Raw genomic sequence first — 27,363 nt, 5'->3', positions numbered from 1 at the left:
ACCAAAGCACAAAACCTTACACAAAGCAGGTGGTAGAAGCATAATGTATTTTTTGGACATTCCATACATCCTTTCCAATACATGGTGAGATAATGCTCCTTTCACATACACCCATACATTCCACTCAAATCTCATCATCTAGTAACACCATTCATAGTAAAATTCATCTGTGAAAATCATGCTGTCCATAATGCATTTTTTATTTAATTTGTGCTTTAAAATAAACAAACAATAAATAATAATTAAAAAAAAGGCAAATGATGATAGAAAGAAAAAAAAAAAAAAAAGCTCAAAGGCCTGACTAGGTACCACAAATTTGTGTCAATTCTTATCCCTTATTTAATTCAACCATATATGCCCTGAGTCACCTTGGCAAAAGGGATTTGTATACATAATGGCTTCTTAGTTTCACTGCTCCTAAAATACTGGTAGTGACACATACCTGATTCATAAGTTGTGATGTGAAGCCAAATTCATTCAGTGCTCTTCAGTACCTGAAGAGATTTACGGATGAAGGGTGCCACAGCAAAACACTGACCAGCATGATGCTTCACTGGTTTGTGTACTTCTTTCTGCAGTATGAACTTCCAGTACAATTCCAACGTGAACATACATATAATACGTGTTCATACTTTTGTATTTCTAGTAACATTCTCTAAGAAATGTCAAAGATCAAAATTTAAGAAATAATTGCTCTGTAAGTGCATGTTATTAGCTTGCTTTGCAAATGGGAAATAAAAAAAAAATAAAAATAAAAAAAAATTAAAAAAAAAGCTATGCTTCATTGTAAGCACAGGGTTGACACTGGTTTATTTCTTTCAAAAAAATATTTGAAAAAGCCAGGATTTCTCTGTATATATGTGACCTTGATTCCTAGATGGCACATGGACTACTTAGAGATCATGTTACTAAGTTATTTGCAGTTAAAGGGGAAGAAAAAGGCTAAAATTAATGGGTCACTGGGTATTTTCTTCTGAGAACTTAAGTACTTAACAGTAAGAAAAAAACAGTTTACAGCCAGGTGGCTTGAGGGGATATTTTGTTGAACACTGATTAAAAATAATTTCTTCTAAATGAGACCTGACCACAAAATGGGACCATTAACGAGCAGGGACATTCTCACCAGAAAGGAAACTACGCTTGATCGACTCCTGCACCGCCCACAAACCCCAGGTCTTTTTCTCTCTCTTTCTCTCACACACTCTCTCTCTTTTTTTTTTCTCTCTTTTTTCTCTTTTCCCTTTTTTTCCTTTCCCATTTTCTTGTTCCTAATAGCAGGGTAAATAAGCAGCAAGTGATGCTGAAATGTTTTCGGCCAAAAACAGAGGCCAAACTCCTCTGAGAAAACATTTGGCCTCTGTGGTTTTGTAATATGTTCCAGAACACTGAGTTCACTGAAGAACATTGTGAAAAACTCCCATCGGCTGGAGTGATGCTGGGGAATGTTACTGTATCCCAACTTCCAATTGGTCCATTTCCTGCAGGCCTTGTTAAAAAAAAAAAAAAAAGAAAAAAAGAAAAAAAAAGAAAAAAGAAAAAAAAATAGTGCTATGTGGGAGTTAAAACAAGTTCTCATGGGAAAAATGAATGGCAAGAAATTCTAGCTTTAAAAGAAACAGCTAATCTGCTAGTTTGATTGTTCTTCAAAACTTACAATGAACCAATAATCCTAATTAAAAACACTTGGCCTAGTTCTCTAAAGCATCATAGCTTTTTCTATGCTTCGTTTGTACACACCATAGACTATTAGTTTTTTTCTAGTGCTCACTAACAAAGTGCTGACTTTGTTGGGATGGCTGAGCTAATTTCGTGAACTCAGTGTGAAACCTTAGCTAAACAAAATTGTGGTAATTTTCCTTAATTTGTAAAAGTGATTGGAGTGCAAACAAAATTTTCCTCTTGGGTCAATCCTATAATTTTCAATTAACTAAAACTAATCGGCAGGCATGTACTGAACCTGCATTTTGTTTAAAGGGCTGGAAGGCACTTCTGAAGGTCAGGATGCATTAATTGTTTTTATTTTACTTTCATTTAGTCCTTAAAAAAAAGACACATTTAAGTTCAGGCTGCCTGTGAAAGAACTGCAAAAAATGCAAATTGTGTGAGGTATAATTTCAGTCACAATAGCATTTCTATATCTACCATAGCTCCATAAAAGCTGCATAAGTAAGAGAATTGTCCGTGGACTGGATCACCTTTGATTTTATCATTGTTGTTTAGTATTTCATAACTTTCGTTTATTGAATGAAAAATAATGTGTTTTAAACACTAATCTGAAAATGCATAGATGGAAACACTTTCCCTACTGGGACAACTTATTTCCACATTCAACCTTTTTTCCTAGAAAAGCTATTTAATAGTGATCTGAAAAGAAAATCAAAATGGGTCCAAGTCATTTGTACATTTAAATTGCATAAGAAAGTCCCCATAAATTTCTTTGAAAAGTTCAGGGGACTCTGCTTTCCTCCCTGCCTTCTTTGCAAACATGTTTGCTGTTTCACTGGCCCAAGATGCTGCCACCCCAGTGGCTCAACAACTAGCAGAAGGACAGCACAACTTATTGTACAAAGTCCAGAAGGGAAAGGATTCACAGTCAAACTGTCCAGAGCTCTGGCTGACACTTTGATGTGGTATACACTGCCAGTTTGCACCAGCTGGCAATTTGACCCTTTGCATTTTCTTGTTCTTTTGTTCCACCACATTCAAATCCTAAATAACTTTTTGATATGGTGCGTTCTTGTTCAATATATGAATTTCCCACAGATTGCTGAAATCATAATGCTTACAATAAATACACATACTCCCCACCAATGCCTTCTGCTTAGTGAGCAAAGCGATATGTGAACACTTTAAGACCCAGCTTAAGGAAACCCAGTGCAAAATCCTAGCCAAATGAGCGGGTATTTGGAATAAGACAACAAAACTTTATATGGCACCTTTATTCAACTTGCTCTGTGTTAAGGAAATCAAATGACAGCTTCTTTACCCAGCTGGAGCGCAGAAGTCCATCCCCTGCCTTGAGTCCATGTTTGTACACTCACAGTAGGAGCAGTACACGTGCCCAGTGTTAATTCAGTGTGCCCCGTAGCCACAGGCATTTATGTTGCATTCTTAAAGTTTTAGGGCCAAACAAGAATGAGGAAAGGCATTGCATTGGATTGTGATGAAGCACAGTTCAGGCAAAGTTACAGAAGCAGTAGACCTGTCTGCACTATAGGTCAAACAACAAGCACATCCAAACCCAGACCAAGCCGTTAATTCTTGAAGCATGTATAACTTGCAAGGAATCAACAACACATGTTATTTTAAAAATGGTAGGCTGCTTCTTGGTTCATCTCCCATTTCCTTATCACTACTCAGAGTGGTTTAGCATTGACAGTACCTGTAACATCTTAGCAGTTTTGTTAATAACTCTTCAGGCCAGAGCTCTCTACTCAGTGGTCTCAGTGTGGATACCACCCCAAAACATTGCAAGTCACTATGTCTGCAGCATCAACTGGGGCAAAAGCTACTTGGCCTCCCTGGAAGGCAGAGACAAGTATGTTACAGTGAGATGGGAAGGCAAACAGGCTGCTGCTTTCAACACTTGCTGGGCCATGTCACTGTTACAACACAAGATGCAGGTATTTAGCAAGATGCTTCTGGGAAAGTAGGTTCATGATCACACCGGTGTGTCTGGCTCTTGATGCTTGCACGTTTCCTTGGTTCCTTTAGGGACAGGAGCATCTGTTTCTTTCCTTCCTCTACACCCCCAACCCTCAGGTAAAGAGCTGTCCTATTGGGAGGACAAACAAGTAAACAGAAGTCCCACATGGGTATGCTTTCAGATTCATCTCAACACAGACCTCCATTTCAGAATCCAGCCTTATATTGGTATATTCAATGATGTGATCAGCCCAAAAAAAAATAATAAAACATGGTACAGCTTTTAACGATGAAAGCTGAAGCCCTAGCAAGTGTGATATATTGCCTGCTCTATTTCTTGATGTTATATCTAGCACTAAAGTATCCTTACCTGTGTAAATGAATCTTCCAGGTGTTCCCTTACAAAACTGCTTAGACTTGTAGGACAATGTGACTTCTACAACCCCTGGGATATGTCGGGGAGGCGTCTGTACACGGATGGCATGAGGAGTAATCAGCTAGAGGAAAACATTGAGAAGGGAAAAGAGAGAAGAAAAAAAAAAAAAAAAAAGCACTATTAGATGCTGAATACTTCTTTAATAACACTTTCCTCTCAGATCACAGTAAACAAGCTTTGAAACATGTAATTAACCTGTCAATGTTTGAATACAATCTTGATGTAACCCACACAAAAGCCAGTGACTACAATATTTACAAGCATTCTCTTTCTCAGCCGTAACAACATTATTTCTGTTTTCATACATGGCAGGCACTCACTTCCTAGTACAAGCATCAGCCCTGGTTTAATGCAATAACTTTAGCTTACACCAGCAGGATGCCTATGTTTGCTCAAGTGAACATTGGGGTCATGACAGTGTCCAACAAATCTGATTGATAAATGATACGCAGTTACGTGTGTGAACACAGCCCTTTAGCTGAGATTCACTGCACTGTGCAAACCCAGGCAGGCTTTTAAACACACTGGTCCCCAGCTGACATCTGTATACTGAAAAAGCACCATGTGCTGCAGTTTTAATTAGAGACCCTTTCCTATTCATTTTGTGGAGGCATAACTGATTACTGCAGAAATGCTAAGTTTGGTTTCTAAAGGAAGCCGGGTTTTTCTTTGCAACTGATCAAAGTGCTCAAAATACATGTACCAAATATAAGCATTTACCCATCAGTTCCAGTTTGCCTCCACTGCAGTGACTGACATATATCTGAGAAATCACTTGCATGTGTAGATTTACACACGTAATAAACAGACATAACTTTCTTGCTAACTGGACTGGGGACCCTGATACTCAAGACAAAATGGATGGGGTGGGCCAGTGCTTTCCTTTCTGGTATCTATTAGGATTATGGACTGGATTTAAGTAGTGTTTATACTGGTTTCAAGTAGTTCTTGAAACTAATATTAGAGCCATTTAGGAGTTCACTAATTTATTGCAGATTAATTCAAATCTCTGATGTGTTCAGTAATTACAGAATTGACCTCCCCATCACTGAAATGTCCTTTTCTCACCCATTATGCTCACTTAGACAAGAACAGGAAAAAGAGGTACAGAGAAAAAGTGAAATGATTGTGTCCAGCAACCAAGTTATGGCTCTGGTACGTGGATAATCCTTCTGTAATTGACTATGGCACCCTAAAACACTACTAGAGAAGCAAACAGCCACGATCAAACTAACCTTGACAATGAGCAAAGCCATAGCTACCCAAGCAGACAGTCAGCTGCTCAGTGCTGTTGGTTGCCTACTTGATTACGGAATACAATTTCATAGAAAATACTGTTTGTTTGTTTGTTTTTTAAAGATGTTTTCCACTTTTTTTTTTTTTTTTTTTTTAACAGGAACCAAACATTTCAAAATCATGGTAAGGTCCTATCAAACTATCAGCCTTCTTAAGCACATCTTTGTTTAGGACACAGGACTATTGCTCCTAATTTATACTACAAACTGCCAAGAAAGCTAAAATTCCCAAATAAAGCAGTTTGGGAAAAAAAAAAAAAAAAAAAAAAAAAAGAACAGAGGAGAAAGGAATGTCTGCCTGAGAGCCATCTGTGTTACTGCAGCAAATGGCATTCACAGTAGGAAATTCTCCATATTTAAAATAGGAAAATTAGTATTAGATCAAGTTGAAGATTAAAAACAAAACTACCAGCATCAAATACTCCAAACATTATTCAGATCCACACAAGTCATAAGGTCAGCCCCCAACTCATGCCATTTTAAAATGTTCATGTCAGGAACCAGTCTTCTAGTTTGTGAGCTCCAGAAAGCACGTATTCAGGCTCTGCTTTGAAATTACGTGATTTAGAAATGTATTTATTTTTAGAAGGACCCTGCTTTTTCTTTTTCTTTTTTCTAAATGACTAACAAACTTTTTTTTTTTCTAAACAATCAAACAAACAAATATACACACACTTCCAAAATTCCTTTTAGTTAAATTGAGTTGCCTTAAAGTTGGGTCTGACCAAAGTTGTGAAGTCTAGGCTAATTCTCTGCATGCCCCCAATAGTCAGCAGAAGCAGAAAGCACTGCCGAATTTATTTCCCAGGCTTCAGACACCTCTCATGTTTGCTTAAGCTGCTCCCTGGAAGCATCTACCTTTCTCCAGTACGCTGGGATGACAAATTTAAACTAGATGCTTAACTGTAGGTAGCCAAGCACAATTGAGGTAAATCCCATCCTCAAGCAGTCCTAGTTAACTGGGTGAACTGGCAAGATGAGAAAAGTTTCATGCCATTTTTAAGGGAAAATACTTGTAAAAACAGCCAAGGATTTTAATACTGAAGTTTAACATGCTAGTCTTACTGCATCAGCATGTGCCTCATGCCCCTCACCCCCATTCTGGCATGAGCTCTACAGACAGCTTCTGGTTGTATCTTTGAATTTCCCAGCATTTACTGGTCTGTCACCACTTTAATGTTCTTTAAACATAATTTGTGGCATTTTCCAATACTCATCTTCCCTGGTTCCCAAGAAATGTCTGACCTATTTATGGTCCATTGTTAAAGAGAGCTGGGGAGAGTTAAGCAAGTTTCCTGGTTTGTTCTCCACAAACAGTTTGGTTTTCCTTTGTGCTCTGAAGTAAATAAGTTTAACTGTGTTTAAAACCACAAATATACAATACTGTCGCCCACACATTCCCAAAGGGTGAACATTATGTCTGAAGTCCTATGGTTTAGGATACTCGGTATATATTTTACTCCTCTCTCCTCTGGAACTGAAGCTTGGGAGATACAGTAGAAGAATGCATATTCCTCTTCCTTTAACTTTTTTCTCTTTGCCGTCTACCACTGCCCCTGATACAGTGCTGAGCTAGAAGGATCTTTGCTCTGTGTCAATATTCAGTTCTCATGCCCACAGAAAGGAACTAGCTAACTTGGTTACCTACCAGTATTCCCCTATATTGTTGCCATCTCAAGAAATAGGTTTTAAGGGACAAAAAATGTCACTGCACTTTAAAATCTGCCCTCTGAACCCCACCTCTGGTCTTGACCTCTGGTTCCCCAGCAACGCCAGGATCTTCATTTTAGACTGGGACCAGCTCTCTGAATCACTGTGACTCTGTTTTGCAATTGGAGTGACTCAATGGATGCTGCATGGGCCTGGGTTCATGGCCAAATCTGCCCCTGACCCCTTATGACTCCAGGATTGTGGGATGTATTCCTGTCTACACTACTGACCCATGACCTCACCTGGGGAACCCTCTCCTAGCACTCTTTCTCCTCTCATGCCGACAGACTATGCCTTCTTCAAAGCAGAGTCTGTCCAGTATTTGCATGCAAAGCACCTGAGAAAGGTAAGATGTTAGCATCAAAATATATTAAAAATAAAGGCAACACTTCTGGAGGCCTCTAAGACCCAAACTGTTGAAGGTTCTGGGGAGTATTCTGGGGAAGCATCATTATATGATCTCCCACTTGTTTTTTATGCATGTCTGCCATTTCCCACTACCAAACATAAGACACAGAGCTAGATGAACCTCCATGTCTCACCCACTTAAGCTATTTTGATACTCCAACCTCACGTGAGAACACTTTGTGCATTAACAACTAACGTGCCAAGAAATAAGGATTTGTAAATATGGGTTACCTACATTTCTAAGCATATTTTTCAGATGTAAATCCTGAGCAAGTCATTAGCTTGTGATTTGGAGATGAACCTGCCAGCCAAAGTCCTAGATCCAACTTCCTTTTCCAGTATTTGATAAATTGAGATCTGGAGCTGGATAGAAAAGTAGCAACAGGACCCTTTTTACCAAGGGATTTTCAAGTGAATCAGTCTGGTATTTGGCAACTGCATTAGCTGTTTTATATAAACTCCTACTTGTCAGCCGGGGACATGCTGTGGATTGGATTAAAACCTGAATTAGAGATATTCAGAATGGAGGGAGGTGCGTGTCCTTCAAAATCCAAAACACATTTAGTTTGAGTATGTACAACAAGCCTCTTTCTGTGGTTTGCTAATATATTCTAGACATTCTTGTGTGATACAGCATCATTTCACACACTGAAGAGTGCCAGGTTACTTTCTTTTTTTGAAAAGTGACATTTTACAAGAAGATGTCATTAATCTGAGTCACTAGTTTATTTTTGCATGCTTGAGCTCTGGTTTGTGGTTAGGGAAATGGTGACAATCAGCCATAAATTTAACTTGGACTCTGTGTGAGAAGGACCATTAGGACAGGAATGAAAAAAAAATAATAATAATCCTACCCACTGAAGGTAATGAATGGCTTTCAGTGGAAACAGAGCCCTCAAGGTATCTATATTTTCAAAAGTGACCAGTGACTTTGCATGACTCAATACTGGGCATCCAGATGCTGATTAATAAGTCTTGGTTTTCAGAAAGAGGGTGCCTACCCATTTTTTAAAAAATGAGTCAGGCCTCCAGAATAAGCACACAAAAAGAAAGACTTCCAAAATCAATAATAAACATCAAAAGCAAAACAAAAAAAAAAAGTCACAGAATTTGATTCAGCAGCATAAAAAAATCAGCCTCTGTTTTTGTGCTGTACAAAGGTAAAAGAACTGATGTTTCAGTGGTTCATCTTTTCTTAATAGAAAAGAAAGAAGTTGTTTCCAGCTGACTCTGTGCAGCTGGAGGAATGTTCTTGGCAGGAAAATGTTTGAAGAAATAGCTCATTTTAAGCAAATATTGTGGAATATTTATAAGAAACTAATTTTGTCTTCATAATCATGTGTGTTTGTCCTGAAACTCGACTCTTGGAATTACAACCCCCTCCACCCCCCCTCAACAAGAGAGAGAAACAGCAGAGGATTTTATCAGCAGCTCAGATTTGGAATATTTGCAGCAATGCACAGAACCAGAGTGCTGGGTAAAAACTGTAAATAACAAATCCTCCTGTTTGTGGACTGGGCAAACAGAAAGGCAGAGTCTATCTCACAAACAGACTATTTACTGGGAGCTGTCTGTCCAGATTCAGCATGTGCACGATATATCAATATTATTTGTCTACCATTCATGAAAAGTCCCTCGAAAAAAAAGGCAATAGATGGTCCATTTTACTGTATTCTAAAAATATCAACTGTGGCTCTTAAAGTCGTTTTTATGAAGTAATATTGGAGTTAAGGATTAATTGAACCCACTGGCTTAGGGTATCTGCATTTTTGCACAAAATTAATGTGACAAATTAAGTTTTTATTTAGTTCTCCCTGGCTGAGAAAGGTTGTAATTATGTTAGAGTGTTTACAACTAAAATATATGTTTAAATAATAAATATGTGTTTCAGAAACCATTTTAAACCTCCTTTTTTAACACAGTCAACTCCATTTCAAGCATATAAATATTTCAATTACAAAACTTGAATACATGTAAAATAAATTAAAAATATATTATTTACATTTCAAATTATTTATAACATATGCTGCTTGACAGCAACAAATACACCCTTAAAATGAACAATGTTTTTTGGCTTCAAATTTTGCTTCTGAACTGTGGTAGGATTTATACTTTAAATATCCATGCGTCTCAGGTACTTACATGGATTTTGCTATAATAAAATCTGAGTAATATAGAACCTTTAGGATAATTATCTTCCCAGCACCTCTCTGAAGAAGGTGACTAATCTTATTATAATGTTAGAGAAAGGGAATTGAACTTTAAGCAGATTATGTGATTTGCCCAAGGTCCCATGCAAAGTCTGTGGCAAAATGATGCTTAATTTAAATATTAGACTTCATCTCCCAAACCGCTTGCAATTACAATTTGAAGTGATGCTAGACAAATCCATGGGAAGATACTTTGCAACACTCATTATTTTTCTTTAGCTTCCTGCTGTCTAGTTTTGTTTTGGATTTTTTTTGCAGCTTAGTGAAACAACGGGATGAAATTGAGAATTCTTCTTGAATTCAATTACAAAATAATTTGCCCAAGTTTGCTCAAAACCAGGCCTGACTGGCAGCTTGGTATGAACCTGCTCCAGGTTTGAAATTGTACTGAATTTCAGAAATCAGTAGTCCAATCCTACACTCTGTTAAAGTAAAACAAAAATATTCTTCCTGAGTATCAAAAATGTGCCAGACATTTTTAGACATGGGAGGGCAAATGAACAAATTTTGTATGTGGCTTGTATATGTAATTTGAAGTATTTATAGATCACTGTTATTTAGGGTTCACTCAGCTTATGCCTTTCTGCGCTTGTTTACCATGTTTGTCTGCTTCTTTTAGAAGTAATTTATTTTCCCCTATAGAATGTCTGTCACTCCAATAGGTTATGAAACCGTGAAGCAATTCTTTAAGGGAGAGACAGTGAAACAGTTTGGAGTCAAAGCCTACTCGCAGCCCATTATAGCATTCACAGCAAACACAGACTTTGATCTGGAGCCCCTCTAACATTATTAATTTTATGGCAAGGACTTGTGACCATCATCAACAATATTTTTACCAACTCTCACTTACCTGAGGTTAGAAACTGCCAATTAAAGGCTTCCACTAATAAATAGAATCAAGATTTATAATGAAAGATCCAATTCTGCAGTACCAAAACCAGAGCAATTTCCTCCCAGCCTCTTCACCTTTCCTTTTTAAATGTCTGTAGCCATAATGGCTTCAATCCTAACACACAAAATGCTTACACTGGACCCAGGGGGCACTTTCATGATCACATAAGGGCTTCAGAATAGGGCTCATTTAAAATATCTCCTTTTCTGGAATGCCCTTTCATCCACACTTGTCCTCAAGTGGAAGAATGAGAGAGACAGAGAGAGCAGTGAAGCCTATGAAGGACATTAGAGGATACTCTTCATATGGGGGGGAAAAAAAAAAAAAAAAAAAAAAAAAAAAAGCTGCTGTATATGCAACAGAATCAGTAAGAAAAATGTACTGGATATGAATTAAATATTGATTTAATATAAGATATAAGGCAAAAGATCAGAAGATCCTCATGTCATTAGGTAAGCTAGTTTGGAAATGATGGTTTGTTTCTTAACTTATTTATTTCAGTACTAAACTCCTGAATATATCAATTTCTTATAAAACTTCCCATTTCCTTTGGAAAGCCATAAAGGCAACACTCAAACCTTTCCTTTGAGCTGCCTTTCCATGCTAGGGAAGCCAGTGGGAACTTTGTCCTGCATACTGGAATTGACCGTTTAGGTGATGCTGCCTGGGATTTAATATTCCACAGGCTGTGGGGGAATATCAGACTCCATGTTTAATAATGTTTCAGGAGAAGAGAGGATTTAGGTAGCTGGGAGAAACAGAGAAAAGGAAAAAAAAAAAAAGGAAAAAAAAAAAAAGAAAAAAAAAAGAGAGAGAAACAAGCAAACAAACAAAAAGGGTTACTCTGAAACTATAGAGGACATGGCTGGATATGATAAGGCTGTATTTTCCACTGTGGATACAATATTGTATATTCAACTGCAATTATGTGGCTGGTACTTACACCGAGCACCTACACTTTCAGGACATTTTATTCAAAGATGCTGAATTTCTGCAATCCCCACCTCATTTAGCTGCAGCTACAAGTAGCCAGTTTCCCTAGACAGTAGGGCCTAAACACTTATTTCCTGTTGGCCCTTAGCTATTGTAGTGCTAAATGCAGAATTATTCAGAAAATCATTTATCCTTTCCTTTTCTTGGAGTAAAAGACACTGAGGTAAATTCTAGGCCAGTGAGAGGAGATGGAAATCCCCTGGCTATAATGTACTTCTGCCACAGGTAAATTTGACTAATTATTTTCATAAAACTGAACAAGGAAAGGATTCACATCTAAAAATTTGTTGCTGATTTAGCATGTGGCATAGAAAAAGGACAGGCTAGCTATAAGCTAGACAAAGCTATTAGACATTACCGTTCAGACAACACCTACCTCACTCCAAACCAGCATGGTGCCGAATATGACCTGTAACCCATCAAAGAAATTGTCTCCTATGATGATGACAGTGGCACCTCCTGTAGTCCATCCTTCACTTGGACTGATGGCTTTGATACATGGTGTAGCTGCTTTTCAACACACATGAAAAAGAGAAGTATTCTGCTGTTAGAACCAGATTTTAATGATAGAAGACTTGAGAAAAATAAAATAAAAGGAGCTTTCATTTTCTCCCCTTACTAACACAAAGATTTCAGCAATCGTGTTCTTTCTAGTACATGTGCATGACTTCAAACTGTATCTTTGAAAGTATTTTTTTTTTTTTAATCAATTAATTTGTTTGGTTTTGTTATCCACTTAAAAACACACACACCTTAAACCTATATCAAGAACAACAACAAAAAATCATAGCATAATAGGCAGAGATCAATTGAAAATTAGAAAAAATCCAGGCCCTATCTTTATTGTAGATGAAATGTGGAATATCTGAGTTAATAAAACAACCTCCAGTGAGCTTGCTTTATTATCCATCATAACCTAAACTACTCAAGGAAACTCCCATAAATATTATGGAAAATATTGGCTAAATAACAAAGGGTGTAACCTTCGGTATTTCTTTAAGTCTTTTGCAATGAGATCCAGTTTATTCTAGTATTAAACCACCCTGCCCTGCTAAATGCTTTAGCAACTACAAAAAAAAAATAAAAAAAGTAAAAAAAATTAACCACAACCCTGCCACCTTGTCACCCTGGTTATGTTGCATCTTCTGGATAACTAAGAAACACGTGCAATGTATTTTGCCTTATTCATAGAGTCTGTTCCCACTTTCATGAGCCACTTTCTTGGCATCATATGTAGTAAGTGCCTCCTGAGTGGATGTTGAAAATGTGAGCAGAACTCAAACCAGTAAACTCAAATCTAGGTGTAAGATCATCTGTATTAAGACTATGTAAGCAGGAGCAATGTCAGCTTTATATACTGGTGGGGTAGGGCAATATAAACATCCACAGACTGATTCTCCTCTGCAGTACCGGCGTACATCATAATTTAACTGTCTTGAATCCAGTAGAATAACACTACTGTAAAAACAACCTGAATAAGCCAAAAAGGCCTGGATGACTCTCAGCTGTTGAGTCTCACATTGGCCTTACAGGTTGATGAAAACAAGTAATTCCAACTCAAATACCACCCATTTCTCCTTGCTAAAACTGCAGGAGGGAGAAATATGACACCACGCCATTAGGTACTGCTTTAAGTAAAAAGGGTAACTCCACAATTTCATTAGCCACAAGAGATGGATACCTTAAGGAGCAGCAAAACTCCATCAGTCAGCCTCAATGTTGAAAAGACTGATACTTCCCTTTAGCTGTGAACCCACACCTCCGCTCACAAAAGAGGCTGGATCCACTGAAATCACATGAAGGGTTGCACCATTGCCTGCACTGAGGCTTGCAATGTCATTCAGGTGCCAGTCAGCAGGACTTCGTTAGCTACATGCAAATATCTGCATATATACCTCTTGTAAGGTTGCTGGCGTTTGGTTGTCCATTACCACTTGGTCAAAAGGCTGTCTGAGCTGCTTTTTTGGTTCTAACTGAGTATTTGGTTCTACGCTGAGTATTTGCTGGCATACCCAAGGGAGAGCACTCAGGTACTTTATTGGGTAAGGACTTGGTAGGAAAACACGAGTGTGAAAGCCACCCACATATGAGAACAACCCAGGGTAACATGCTTGCACCCATGAATTACTTAACATGGTTACGTGGTGGCACAGCCCCTGTCCTGCTTTCTTCTAAATGTAAAGACAGTAAATTAAGTAATTCACGAAGTCTGCTTTAGAATGCTCCAGCCACAAAATGTTTAAGAGATACTGTGCATCTTTATGATTATTTAATGAAGTTCTGGCTGGTTGGAGCTAATGGCAAGAATCAGTGAGGCTGGCGAGAAGATTCCTTCAAGCTCCTGGGCAGGACAGGCAGGCACGAAGCTGGGGAGCAGGAGTGAGCTGGAAAGTGAGCTGTTGAGTCACCCTGAACAGTGAGTGTTTCTGTGGGCAATGCTACAGTGATGGAGAGCATGCACAGTGAGCAAACAGAGCCTGTTCCTACCTACAAAAGGTTGTAAGTGTCAGGCACAAAGTTTTCCACTACTTAAGCTGATGGGGATGCCAGCTCCAGCAAAAAACACAAACACACAGAAAAAAATCACTACTCTGCTTCAAACTTGGCAGAGAACAGCCGTTAACTTTTACATGAGCTAACAAAAGAAACATCCTAACATTACCATCATGAAAATGCAGCGCACACACAGAAGTAACTTCAATATGTTTAATTTGGATTCAAGTTACTTGCATAAAACTGTACATAAAACCATTGCAAAGTCCAAACCAAATGCTTTCCTTTCAGCCGAGCTCACAGCAATGGATTTACAGTGAAAGCAGCTTTTCAAAAGGCCATCTAGGCCTTTCATAGAATCAAAGCTTTTCATAAATAAAAAATAAAATCACTTCCAAATTACACCCTTTCCAGTATTTCCAGTTGATTGTGGACACACACACCACAATAAAACCCAAAGATAATCAGTTTCCCATGTGTTAGAGAACAAGCTACTTTTCTTAAAGACTATAGGCAACATTTCTTTCCTAAATACCAGTGAATAAAAGCTGTTTGAGACCATAAGCCATTAACAGAAAACATATGCAAGCTTCAAAATTATAGATTCAATTCATCTTTAAAATTAATGCAAAATACTGTTGTGCAGTTGCAGGTCCCCCCTAAAGGTCTTGCTGCTTATCCTGCGATGTTCTTTGCACTACCTACACTGCGCTACTGAGTGCAAGGTGCTGCACCCCATGTGTTGTTTGTGTATTCAGTCCTGACTTTTTATACGTGTAAGCGTTTGATATCAAATCTCTGCCAAGTCCCATCGTGATCAGTGGGGCTTCAAGCAGATGATCAGGTCCCTGTGCTGAACCGGAGCTGTGGGCTTTTCATTGGGATACACTCACTCACCAAGTCAAGGTGACCACATATACATGTAATTTTATTTAAATATAAAGCCAATGAAACTGCTGCTTAAATATAAGCTCAGTGAAACTGCTGGCAATGTCCCAGGACATCTCCTCTGAGGAGACAAAGTCAGGACTTGGTAGTTTAATAAGCAAAGCGCTACCTGAGAAGCAAAGAGAGTACTACCTGCTCCCCCCAAAATTCAGGGTGTTATTTTCACTTGAGACCGACACAAAAACCCAGGGGGCCTTCCCAGCTTTCCCCACACAGCTCTCCCTTTTATCTTAAAACACAAATCTCTGTAAAGACTGGAAGGGCTGCAAGAAGGTGCTGCCCCACAAGGGAAGCCGCGCTGATGGCTGCATCCCAAGAACGCCCAAGGAGACACGCTGACGGAGGCACCCAGACTGCTACCTGTTTTTGGAGGCACAAAACATGTTTACACAATGACGAATTTGTGACAACCAGTGTTGTTTGAGACACTGGTCTTGCTAAACCTTTGTGTTTCCCAGGCCCTTTTCTTGGAGCACCGGGAAGGATGATGGAAGTATCAGGTCCCAGCTGCCAGCACCACCAGAGGTGACACTGGGAGGGGGCAATGCTCTGAGCTCAGCTCTGTTTATGCCCCTGCTACACATGTCTGGCCAGCTCAGGCCCTCAGCTCTTCATAGTTCTTCTGTTAATCATTTGGCAACTTGCAAAGTGCAGTCTGGAAGGTGTTTACTTCTGTGCAACCCTAGGAAAACAGAGCTAGGCAGAATAATCTTTTCATTGGAGACTTTAATTTTTCACATTTTGTTTTGGTCACAAGAGAAACCAAAGCACAGAACTTTTTTTTTTTTTTTTTTTTTTTTTTTTCTCTCAGCATGCAAAGCTCCAAAATCTCTATCTGAAATTAGCTATTACACTTTTTAAAATTTCCAAGAAAAAATAAATATTTTGTTTCAAAATATTATCACTTTAGGTGCCTTTCTGTAACACCAAGGCATCATTTATTAAAAAAAAAAAAAAAAAAAAATGCAGTGAAAGACTTTAGGCCACTTCAAATAAAGGCAATGAACTAAACATTATTGATAACACAGACTTGCACAGACAGTCCAGAGAAGAATTATAATAAAAAATAATAATTACATATTTTAACCTTTTTTTTTTTTTTTTTTTTTTTTTTTAAGTGAAGAGTTGGAATCTCACTGTAACTGGAAACAAAAGAGTTTGGTAACTATCAGGTAAGATTTAAAGAAACTCTGTTTCTGGTTTTATTAAACCATATTCACTGTATGTTTTCCAGATTCTCTTGGACTAAGGAAAAACTATTACCCCTCAAACATGCAGCTCCTCACTGAAGGTGATGCGGCCACATCCTCCACCTGCTGAAATGGCCTAGAAGTTATGAACCTTAATGAGCTGCTCTCCTTTGCATAATACCAAGACAACCCAATGTTAACATCTGACACATTTTAGTGCACTGCTTTTGTGGTTTGAGTTAACTGACAGATTTTAGAAGGAGCAGTCCCAAACTTACAGAAACCAGTGGGAATTTTGCTGCTGACTTCAAAGCTAAGGTCTCTATCAATAAATTGTAAGGATTTATGAGCAAAAGCATTTTTAATGAATTTCAAGAAGAACAATGTCCTTCTGAAATCTTCATCTTTCCTTAGCATACATGCTGGTAAAATCTTGCCATCATCCATACAGAGGATGCTAGGTACCAACTTCAGCTCATGGGTAGCAAAAAGGAAAAGTTTTTTGCTGTGTGTATGCACCAGTGTGTTCCAGTGTTCCCCTGCTCCCCTAGCTACCCATATACAGGGGATTTTTCTTCCTTCAAACTGTGACAATAAAATGATTACCCCGCCACAGTTTAGCATAATGGTTCAGAAATGCTTGTGGCATATTGCAGAGTTAAAGTGGAAATTATTAGGTAGCTCTTCTTTGTTATAATAATGATCACTCCACAAATAAAAGCTCTTCTCCCAAAGGTACTGCAAGGCACAAAATGCTAATTCTGAAGATTATGTGTGCGCTTTTATTAAATATTACTATGCCCTGTCTGTTTGAGGGCTTCACTGCTCTGATTGTTTTATGAGTGCCATGTTAATGTCAGCCCCATCTTGCTAGCAGCAGGCACACATTTTAGCTTTTGTATGAGAGTTGATCAAAGGCCGCGTGCTGAGGGAATTGCTGAGAAAACACGGACAAGCGATAAAAATCTAACAGATTAATTGGTTTAAATTTCATTTCAGGGCGTTGAACTTTGGCTCAGGACACTAATACTACACTACCAGCCAGGGCCTAATTACCACATTTCCAATTTGCCTCTGAACAATGCTTAGAAGGGAGAATAATAATGGTACTAATAATACTAATAACAATAATAACAACAAAACAACAGCAATAACGCCTCCTCAGAGCTTCCTGCACATGTTTAACAACCAACTTGTGTGCAGGCAATTGCAGGAGGAAATCCCTCTCCCCCCACATCGCCATCCGTCTGCCTCCTGGGCATTTCTACCTGCCTCAAATAGCAACCAGAGACAGGAGCAGCAGCAGATGCCCTCAGGAGCATCGAACATCCAAAGTCACAGAATCAATGAGCTGCTGATACACATCCCTTAGACACCGGACCTCTCCTATTCTTAATGAGGGACCCATGTTTATAAGCAGAGAGAGCATTTTATCCCCCAACAGAAATGATCTATTCCATTGATAGAAAGCAGAGGCAGGGGGGAAAAACGTATTTACCACAAAGTTTATGGGTGGCCTTGGAATAGGGGTTAATTGAGCTTAGAGGTACATTTTCACCGAGGTGAATTAGTGGGATGCACAGCTATCAGCAGGACTCTGGGACTGCTCTTATTTAGCTTCTGAAATGTATTTGCACTATGATTAATATCCAGTTTGTGCTAGTGACTGTAAGAATGACCTCGCCTGCAGTTTTTATCATGAAGTGTGGTTTCATTCTCCATTATTCCACAGATGAGGCTCTGACAAGAGTTGCTGCATCACAACAGGAGTTTAAATGATGGGGTACATGCTTTTATTTTTCTTCTCTTTGAGAGTATTGTGACACGCAAGGAGAGCTGCATAAAGCCAGTTAAAATTGGAATTTCAGAGAAAGAGAAAACGTATATCTTAGAGGAAGTACTGAAAATATTTGGAGTTTAATTTAATTCTTTTTCCTTGGGTAAAACCCAATTCCAGACTAACTATATAAATGCGCCACAGATCAAGGATCTGATCCTGCAACCTGTTAAACACTTTTGCCAGGCTAACAATTTTCAGAGCATCAAGACAAATCAGTATTAAGCACTCAAAACCATGATTATTCAAGTTGCAATTCAACAAACCACTTAAGTAAGCACTTAAAAACCCAGCTGAAGAAGTTGCAGAATAAGGAACATGATTTTTTTCAGATAGTTGGGCAGTGTTTTATGCAGTGCTGCCAAGAGCTATGTAATGGATATGAAAATGGGTTTTCCCATTTTAAGACACTTAGGTTACATGTAGACCACCCCGTGCAGCCCAGAGCCCATTCATCGTTGTACAAGAGCTAACAGCAGAAATACTAATGTCAATCTACTGATTTTAGGAACAGAGACGCTATGACTACTCGGCATTGCAGGGAATCAAATGGATAAAGCAGCAACCCAGTGCTAACTCTGGGATTTCTGAAGCTTTCCCATATCATCTTGTGTAGATCCACCTACAGGTAGCCCATAGCCACAGAAATCACGCAGAGCTTGCACCTCTGAGTAGGGCAGTGACCAGGAACGACCTGAACCTAAATTCTTTTCCCATGGCACTCTGGAGCCAAAGATGTTCATTGGAGTACATCCTTCAAGCATGCTGAAAAAGAGGGAACCCTAAAAAGTTTCTGTGCTTGTACCATGCCAGAGTGAGGAGGCGTTGCTGGAGTCGTACCCAGCACAAGCAATTGAAAGCAACTGAACTGAAGTTTACCAAACCAGCCTGGATGGGAAAAGTCTGCAGGACCAGCCCAAAGAGTTAGTCATAGGCTAACTTCAGCAAAAGGGAATGTGGCAAGCTTTTTACATATTGTACCAGAGCATTAAATCTTCACTCTCAAGCTAAACAATGCATTTGCTGTTTATCTTAGTAAAGTGATGATCTTCCTGCTTTCCTTTTCATATCACAGCCTGCTCTCTCTCCTATTCTCTCCTGACGATAAGCAGCTGCTGTGCAGGAAACAGGGTAACAGAGGTTTCCCTCTCAAGGAGATAACTCATGCAGCTTTATGCAACACAGGCATGAGGATGTAATGCCCCACCACCCCTTCCTAGCTCCCTGCTCTACAGCATCTCAATATTTGGGACTTACCGTTTACAAGCTGTAAAGATTACAACACCCTGCCAAAAATGGAAACCTCCCTCTGGTACTTTGTGACGTCTGCACTGGGTGAAATCACCAAACCAAAAATACATGCGTCGTGTGATTCCTCCAGGTTGGGGGAAGGGACGGAAGTTTCCCTTTGTGTCTGTTTTCAAGTAGTGAAATTAAAGGTATTGGCTGTGATTTTCTGCCTAACCGTTTGGATGGTGAGTTCTCATTAATGGGAATTGAAAATGTAAATTACCTGGCATAATATTCCACCTACAATCAATACCTAAGCCAGTGCTTCTCTTTCATCCTTGCTGATGCCTCAGATACCAAAGTTGCATTTCACTGAGTCCTCTGTGTTTCTCTGTCCTTAAGAATGTCCAAAGCTTTCAGTTGTTGATAGCTGTCTGAAACATGATTACATGGAGGAAGAATGCAATGCTGAATAATGAGAGATCTGTTGCAAAAAATTCCCAAATACGCTACACATTTTACTTAAAACATTTCCATAAAAAATAATAGTTGTAATCTCTATGTGATTGCAAGAGATGCATGTTCATTCTTTCTTTTAAACACCTTCACATCAAAGAGGAAGTTTTGGGGGGTTCGTTGATTGGTTTTGACTTTTGGAGGTACTTCCTGCTTTCCAAAAATGAATAAAGCAGTAAGAGTCCTTACTTCACTGCAACTCAGTAAAACTTGACCAAAATATATACATATATTAATAATATATATGCAGTTACTATTGAAATATATATGCTATGTATATATTTCAAGAAACCTAACAATTTTACTGTGATATTTTCAATGGACTGTTCTGACTTTATATTTCAGAATAAGATTTGCATTTCAAAATTTATTTTAAAAGAAGAAAAGGAAATTTCAAGAAGGTTTAAAACTATAATTTTTGCATTCATTATTTTTATGCCAAAGTTAGAAGATTATTATTTTGAGTTGGCCACAAGGGACTGGTTGTGTCCGCTCTTAACCAAGCATCGCACTCTGCCTGAACCGATGCAGCTATTTGCTCCAGCTCTAGGGCTGACACACTGGTACCCTGAGCAGCCCAGTTGTGCCAGGGATAAACACACAGGATTGGAAGGAGAAACAGTACATCCCGAAGTATCACATAGGGTATACAAAATACTGGCAGTGCTTCCATCTCCTCAAATTGGGGGGCAAGTTTGCTCAGACCCAACGGCAGCCCAGTGACTGCTGCAGTGCATGCTCCCCTCTCAGGATGAACAAGCACGTTCTATCCCCAGGTGGGAGAAATGTTTCATGATGAGCCCCCAAATTACTGCACCCCTTTTTCTCATTCCTTCTCCATCCAAGGTGCAGGAACAGTGTTTGTTTCTAAAAGACTGGACACTGAAAGCAGTAGCATGCAAAGGGCTAAGGTGTGACACACACACACAAGATTGTGGTGCTTTATCTGAAGTTGGGCTTTAAAAGTTACATTAGTAAAACAATGAAAAAATCCCATATGCCTCCCCTGTTTCACTTTCAACTGCTTCCTATTGATTTAACTTCCGCTGATAAAATTACAGGGCTCTGCTAAGCCAATATGACTATTTTAAAAACAATAAACATGTCCAGAAAGGAGACTGCATCTGTTTAAGTGCACTAAAGTTTAAAAATAGTCACACTGATGCAATTTCTGGGTGAGGATGAAGCCAACCTCGCGAATGAAAGCCCAAAATGTGTAATATAAATCAACCCTAAAAGTTTGTCAAAACAAACATCACCACATAGCTCACATACCCAAAACCCTACTTAACTGCCTGCCCCTTCAATGCTGCAAATTGGGGTCCTGAAGCAGTGAAGCATTTTATAGGACAGGACCAGTCATTTCCTTAATGTTAACCCTATGGTTTACTGTTTTGCTGAATCCCAATCTAACAGAAGAGCAAGTGGGCACTATTTCTAAATGTATGCTTTGTTTAACCACTGCCCTGGTTCCACATACTTTATTTTTTGGTGATGCAGAGAGTGAATGAGGGCTATATCAAGCAAACTGGGGAAAATTCTCTTCTTTAATTTCCTTATCAAAACTGTAAATCGCTCACAGTAAATCTTTCTAGAAGCAGAACACTGGCCTGGACAAAAGTTCTGAAGTGACATCATCTAGTCCCTGCAAGGTGTAAAAATCTCAGCATCCCAAGCACAACAGCAGCAAGTCTTGATGTGCAAATGTACACTGGCATGTGATGGCCACGCTGGCAAGATTTAGTCAATGATGCTCTGCAACACAAATTATCTAAGACGAAATGTGGGGTTCAATCTAAATCGTCACTACCCCAAACTAAATATTACCGCTGATTAAACTTTAATCTACCTCCCCAAATCTGTTACAAGACCCCTGCTATGTTACACAGCAGAAGAGTAAGAAGTTCACCTGAGATGGATTCTACAACAAACGACTTATTTCATGTGGACAAAACCAGGAGCCCTGACTAAAATTAGTTTCTAGCTGAAGTCTCTTTGTTCAGCTGAATTGAGAAAGTCTGCCCACAACAGAGAGCTTGCAGTAATCGTCTTTCAGAAACAGAACAACCCGTGTAGAAACACAAAGCAGTTGTGGCAGGGGCAGGGAGTGCCAGTAATCCAGTTTCTTCGAGGAAAATTCAAGTACCCTAAGAGTTCTTATTCCTCGTTTGATTTCTCTCACAAATCACAGGCTTCTCCCTAATGCAATTTTCTGGAGCCTGAGAATCATAAAGTCAAATACAAACAAGTCTAGTGGAAAATCTCTGACGCTAATCTTGGCCTACGACGTATTTTTAACAGGCGCTGAATTTGTGCGCCGGATTATCCAGATGGCCATACAGGAATCATCCTGATAGGATTAAACCTTTGTGCTGAACTCTGCTCCATCTGTTCTCGGAGGTTTGCCTATCGCTATCAGAATACGAATTTTCAGCCTATGTCTAGCACCAAGACTGAAAGCGCCTGCTCACCATACACGCACACACATGTGTATGCACAAACATATCCTTGAGTACTTGATTAGTAATGTGAGATGAAGTTAGCCTGAAGTTTACCACTAAAGAAACATATTGGTTTTATTATTTGTTTGAAGAACAAAGTACGCAATATCTAAATTCAAACAAAAAAGCATTTCTGTTGTTGTTCTGGGACTTGTTCAATTCATTAAACCATAATATTGCCATAAATTTATAGATGAAGGCATGACTAAATATAAAGCAGCAAGGCTCTTCATCTTTGAAATCTATTAGTGTATGAGAATGTATGACACAATTGCACTTTGAAGATATCATGGTTAAATATTCCAGATTAAAAAACAGCCAACAACGAAACACATGCGTGCACACAGCTTTGGTAGCTGTTATTTGTGCCTCGATCCACTCGCAGGCCAAGAACATAAAAGTAATAATCAGTCCCAGCAAAGAAAAGCTTATTCCCATTACTGTTGCTTTCTGCTTTTATTATCTATTAATGACAGTCTTCTGCATTCATTGTTGCAGCCTGCCAGATGCAGCAAAGATCCATATTCATCATGTGCAAAAACTGTGCTCAGCCTGTCTCTGTGACAGGTTAGGCGGAGCTGCCAACCGAGAGACCCAGGTCCGATGGACGGCCTCAGGTTTCCAGGCCCTGGGCCAAGGAAAAAGGTAGGAAATCTGGCTCTTCTGTAAGAAAAGCATCCCAATGGTCAGAAGGCTTCACTAAATTGCTGTTCTGGCCAGAAATATACTACAAAGTAGTGACTACCCAGGGTGGAAAGGATGGATAAGAAAAATAAACAAAATATTTTTTGTTACCGTTGTTGTTGTTGTTGTTATTTGGGAGGTTTACTTCAGGAATGCAATATATGCTCAGCCCATGTTTGTGATGGCAGCGGGACAGAGATGGAGGCAAGGTAACCTGAACTGAATTTCAAGCAGAATCTCTCGCTGCGCTGCAAAGACTGAGACCCCCTTGTCTCTCCTGTGCAGTGTCTTTCAGACCGTTTCCTCCTCTGTTCTTTGTGTTGCACTGAATGCAGGGTCAAGCTCCCCCTCCCAGCCATTTAGGCTTTACTTGCAAAAACACCAGCATAAAAATATATTTATAGTTCATAGTATCTGTCCAGCAATGACACCACATAAAACCAGCATGCTGAAAATCTGAGGAGGGAATACTTTGGACTCAAGCCTACAAACGCTTAGAGAAGTTGTTCTTTCAATGTGTCTGATAAAGTCAAGCTATGTTTATATTTATTTATTTAGGGCCATATTCAGACCACCTACTTCAGACATTGCAGCATGTAAAAAGCCAAACTCCAGCTCTAGCTGAGTCAGGCTGCCTAAATTAGGATCCCCTTTCCTTTATACAATGGGCAGAAATGGGCAGTCACCTCTGGACTTCTGGAGACCCGGGAGCTCCCCCTTGGCTCCCAAAAGCACCAAGGGACCACAGCAAGATGAAACTGTAATACCAGAGGTAGGAAGCAGCTAGAAGTAAGTCTGGAAGAAATATTCAGCAGCTGATGTTGACCAGGCACCTGACTCTGGGCTTTCCAGCAGATGACTGTCCTCTCAGATGCACAGCTGGATAAAAGGGCAGCACCCCCAGTAACCCCCGAGGTCATAACCCTTGGAAGGTTTTCTGCTGCACAAGAAGCAGACCTATTCTTCCCCAAAGGGCTCCTAACCAGAGTTGCTTTACTTTTCAATGCCACAAAGGGCCGTATCTGATCAGATAATGTATTTTTGCCCCTTCACCCCCTCGAATAGCCCAGGAAGTTCAGCAACGCTCTCACCTGAATGTGCTGCTGCAGAGCGCTGTGACCTCAAACCCCAGCCCACAAACTAAAGCCGTAGTTTGGAAGACAAGCAGCTCTGTGGTCAGGCCTGCAATTTACCTCCAAGTTCTGGCCTTCCCTCTCAGCATGGATCAGATAACACCAAACCTATGAATTCCATATGTAGGACCGGGTTTTCAGCAAACTGCAACACGAGCTGTATGTGCAGTCCCCAACAGCAGGGGAGATTTAGCAAGCCTGCTGCCACTGCACAGCACAAACAGGGACCTCTGTGGGAAATGCATTTTGTTCTTGCATGGGGTAAGTACAGAACCTCTGGGAGAGTTGCCACAACGCCATAATGAAAAGGCATTAACCAAAAATAATTAATTCTGAATTTCCTTCTACTCCTATTGTCAATGGACACTGAGCGGTAGTACGCTAAAAAATACGCATTTTAAAACTATTTGGGATGAGAGTTTTGGAAGCATCCAGCTAGCCAGTGATTCCAATCCCACCAGACACCTAAATGCAGCTTTAGACACTTCAGTGCTTTGAGTTTGACTTTATGTCCAAGAAAATTCCAAATGATTACTTTGGGGTACCTACAATTTGGGGTGACTTTCTGACCCACAAAAACAGCGCAGAAGTTTAGAAAGTCCTAACACCCACTTCATGAAGGACCGCATCTTGTTGAGCGACTCACAGTGCCCCTCACACCTTAAATTGCAGATCTAATTGTATAAAATACTTTTGAGAAATAAAGTCAAACTGCTAAACTTTAGAGAAGTTTTTCATAAAACTTTTTCTTGATCTTTTTAATAAACTTCCTAACCCTACCCACTTCACTCAATGAGGTCATAAACCAGCATTGCTTATATTACAGTCACTTTCACACTAAGGATTTGTTTTGTCACAAAGTGAACTATAAATTCATGGAATGAAGGTGGGAAACAGAAAGGACTAATTGTGACACACAAAGCTTTCTGGTTATGCTCAGCAAACAGTTTGGGCTGAGATTTTCAGAAACACTTTATGAAGTTGTACCCCTGGCTTTAATGAAAGCACACTTTTCCCAATGCTAAGCACTCCTGAAACTCTTGTATTCTGGATTTGGGCCAAACACAAAGCTTGTCTCCATTCCAATATTAATTATTAGTAGTTTATTTTTATTCTTTATTACTAACATTAATAATTTTCAGATGGCAACCCAGATTAGAATAACCATTCCAAACTTCCCACCCTGGTGGGTTCCATTTTCTGCATCAGTTTCCTAGTTTATGCTATTAACTCATTTCCTTAAATGTGGAGGAACTTTGTGAAATACTCATTTTGCTGGGGAAACTCTCAGCAGGCACCCTGCAATGGAAGCAAGAGACTTAAGTGCTCACACTGGTCTTCTCAGAGTTCAATGAGAAGACATGCAACCTGAGATGCAAAAACACTGAGTTGGTTATTTGTGAAGTTTTCTAATCAGAATGTTCCACGTGACAATTTGGTGGAAAATTTTCAGCTACACCAAAATTAAATCCTTAGATTGTCAGCACTCAGCTGATTGATAGCTTTGGACATAATGGGAACAGAATCCTCTCAACATCACTGATTGTTTTCGCCTGTTCAAATACTGGGGTACAACTCGTGTGAAAAATTTGGAAGTGTCCAGATACCGGCAAAGTTCTACGAACACTGGTCATTGATAGTCATGATCTTTTACTATATATTCAGATGAATAATCCAAAAAATCACAAGTTCCTGGCCTTTGTTTACAAATCACAATTCACAAAATCCTCTCCTTTGTACTTTGCCCATGTCAGTAGGGGACTGAAGTGGGAAAAAAAAAAAAAAAAGAAAAAAAAGAAAAAAAAAAAAACTTTGCCCAACATAGTAAAACATTATATACATACATAATATACATATATAACAAAAACATTAAGCTGGAGCAATTTGTTTAGAAATAGTATTAACCATATTACAGTAACATAATGTTTTGTAATTTACTGGTATGCACATTTTGGAAGATTAGAAAAACAACGTTTGGCAAAACTTCACTGCCATACGGTGCAACATCTAGCAAACATTTCTCTAATCCTAATGTCATTCTTCTCCCCTAGATGCCATTGTATTAGTGACATGGTGGCCAGCAAAGCAAATTGAAATGTAATGAATGCTCATTATCTATGAATATTCATTGCCTATTTGAGTGCTACTGAATGTTCTCCTGTATTGCTAGCTGTGAAGTTTCTGCCAAACAGAGCAGCTAAGGTTGTTCTACATGTATTACTGTACTCCGATTCCTCTGAGGTCTCGAGGAAAACCTCAAACCTTTAGAAAGCAGTTGGGCCAGCTCTACAAATACGAGTCAACTCTCATGGTGATTGGAAAATTTCCATCTGAACTTTTCTCTCTTATCTGTCTGTTTTGCTGTAACAAAACATATTTTTACACAAATCTCTATCAAATTTTAATGCCAGTTTTCCCCATGTTCTCTTCTCTTTTGCAATTTTGGGAGCACACTTCTGAAAGCTCCTCTGGGAAATTCACAAAATGCATTCTATCTTCATCCAGGTACTATTTTTCCATGAATTCATGACATTCTCGTAACAATAGAGGGTAACAACATATCACAGCGTGACATCGTTTAAATATTCTGGGGGAAGGGATGTTTTATTTTTCATGTGTTTTAAAAACATAAAGGGCAGCTGCTCATGGGTAGAAGCTGCCACACCTTATCTGTTTAAAATTAAGGTGTCTCCTGCTTGATGAGTGACTGTCAAGCAGCAATCCTTTCTAACTGTGGATACTTGAGTACCCAAACTTGACTTTTCAGGAGACATTTCCATGGCCATTACATAAAACCAACTCTTTTTCTTAAAGATTAAAATTTTTCACTTGGTTTCTCTTAAGTCTCATGTGACATGGCAGCAGCAGTGTTAGTACATACATGTTATGAAATAATGCCTCAATGATGAAAATTATCACAAGCTCAGAACTCCTACTTCATTGAACACTTACAGCCTAATGGCAGAAGTTAAGTTCTCGAATCTCCTTCCCAAATCTACCATTAAAAATATGCCTCCCAGGAAATTGTTTAAATCTTGTTTTCATTTAGCTTCAGACTAAAAATAAATTTTGAAGCATCAAAATTGCTGCAACCAGATACTCTAAACTTTTAAGCACCTCTCCTTAATGACTGATTTATGACCTAGACAAATAGAAACAGAATTTTCTGCTTTCTGTTTGACATGACTGGCTGGGAGAAGGGTAGCTCCACCCTCCCACCCACCCAGTTCTTGTGAAATTCT

The 27,363-nt window shown here is 39.2% G+C and overlaps 1 protein-coding gene across 8 annotated transcripts in view; it reads right to left on the bottom strand.

Annotated features, from left to right (window-relative positions):
• The window catches only part of EBF1 (EBF transcription factor 1), a 270,411-nt gene that overhangs the window by 59,042 nt on the left and 184,006 nt on the right, over nucleotides 1–27,363 (bottom strand). For 4 of the 8 annotated variants that reach the window (XM_032196852.1, XM_032196857.1, XM_032196854.1 and 1 more), the window contains exons 9-10: nucleotides 11,966–12,099; nucleotides 4,016–4,142 (exon numbers count right to left, since the gene is read on the bottom strand). In XM_032196852.1, coding sequence (XP_032052743.1) covers nucleotides 4,016–4,142; nucleotides 11,966–12,099 — 261 coding nt within the window. The remainder of the gene's footprint in view (nucleotides 1–4,015; nucleotides 4,143–11,965; nucleotides 12,100–27,363) is intronic. The other 4 variants (XM_032196853.1, XM_032196858.1, XM_032196856.1 and 1 more) reach the window with 1 other exon arrangement.

Source organism: Aythya fuligula, chromosome 14 (genome assembly GCF_009819795.1).
Source record: "Aythya fuligula isolate bAytFul2 chromosome 14, bAytFul2.pri, whole genome shotgun sequence".
In the NCBI taxonomy this organism is placed as follows: domain Eukaryota; kingdom Metazoa; phylum Chordata; class Aves; order Anseriformes; family Anatidae; genus Aythya; species Aythya fuligula.
This window is presented reverse-complemented; position numbering and strand designations above follow the sequence as displayed.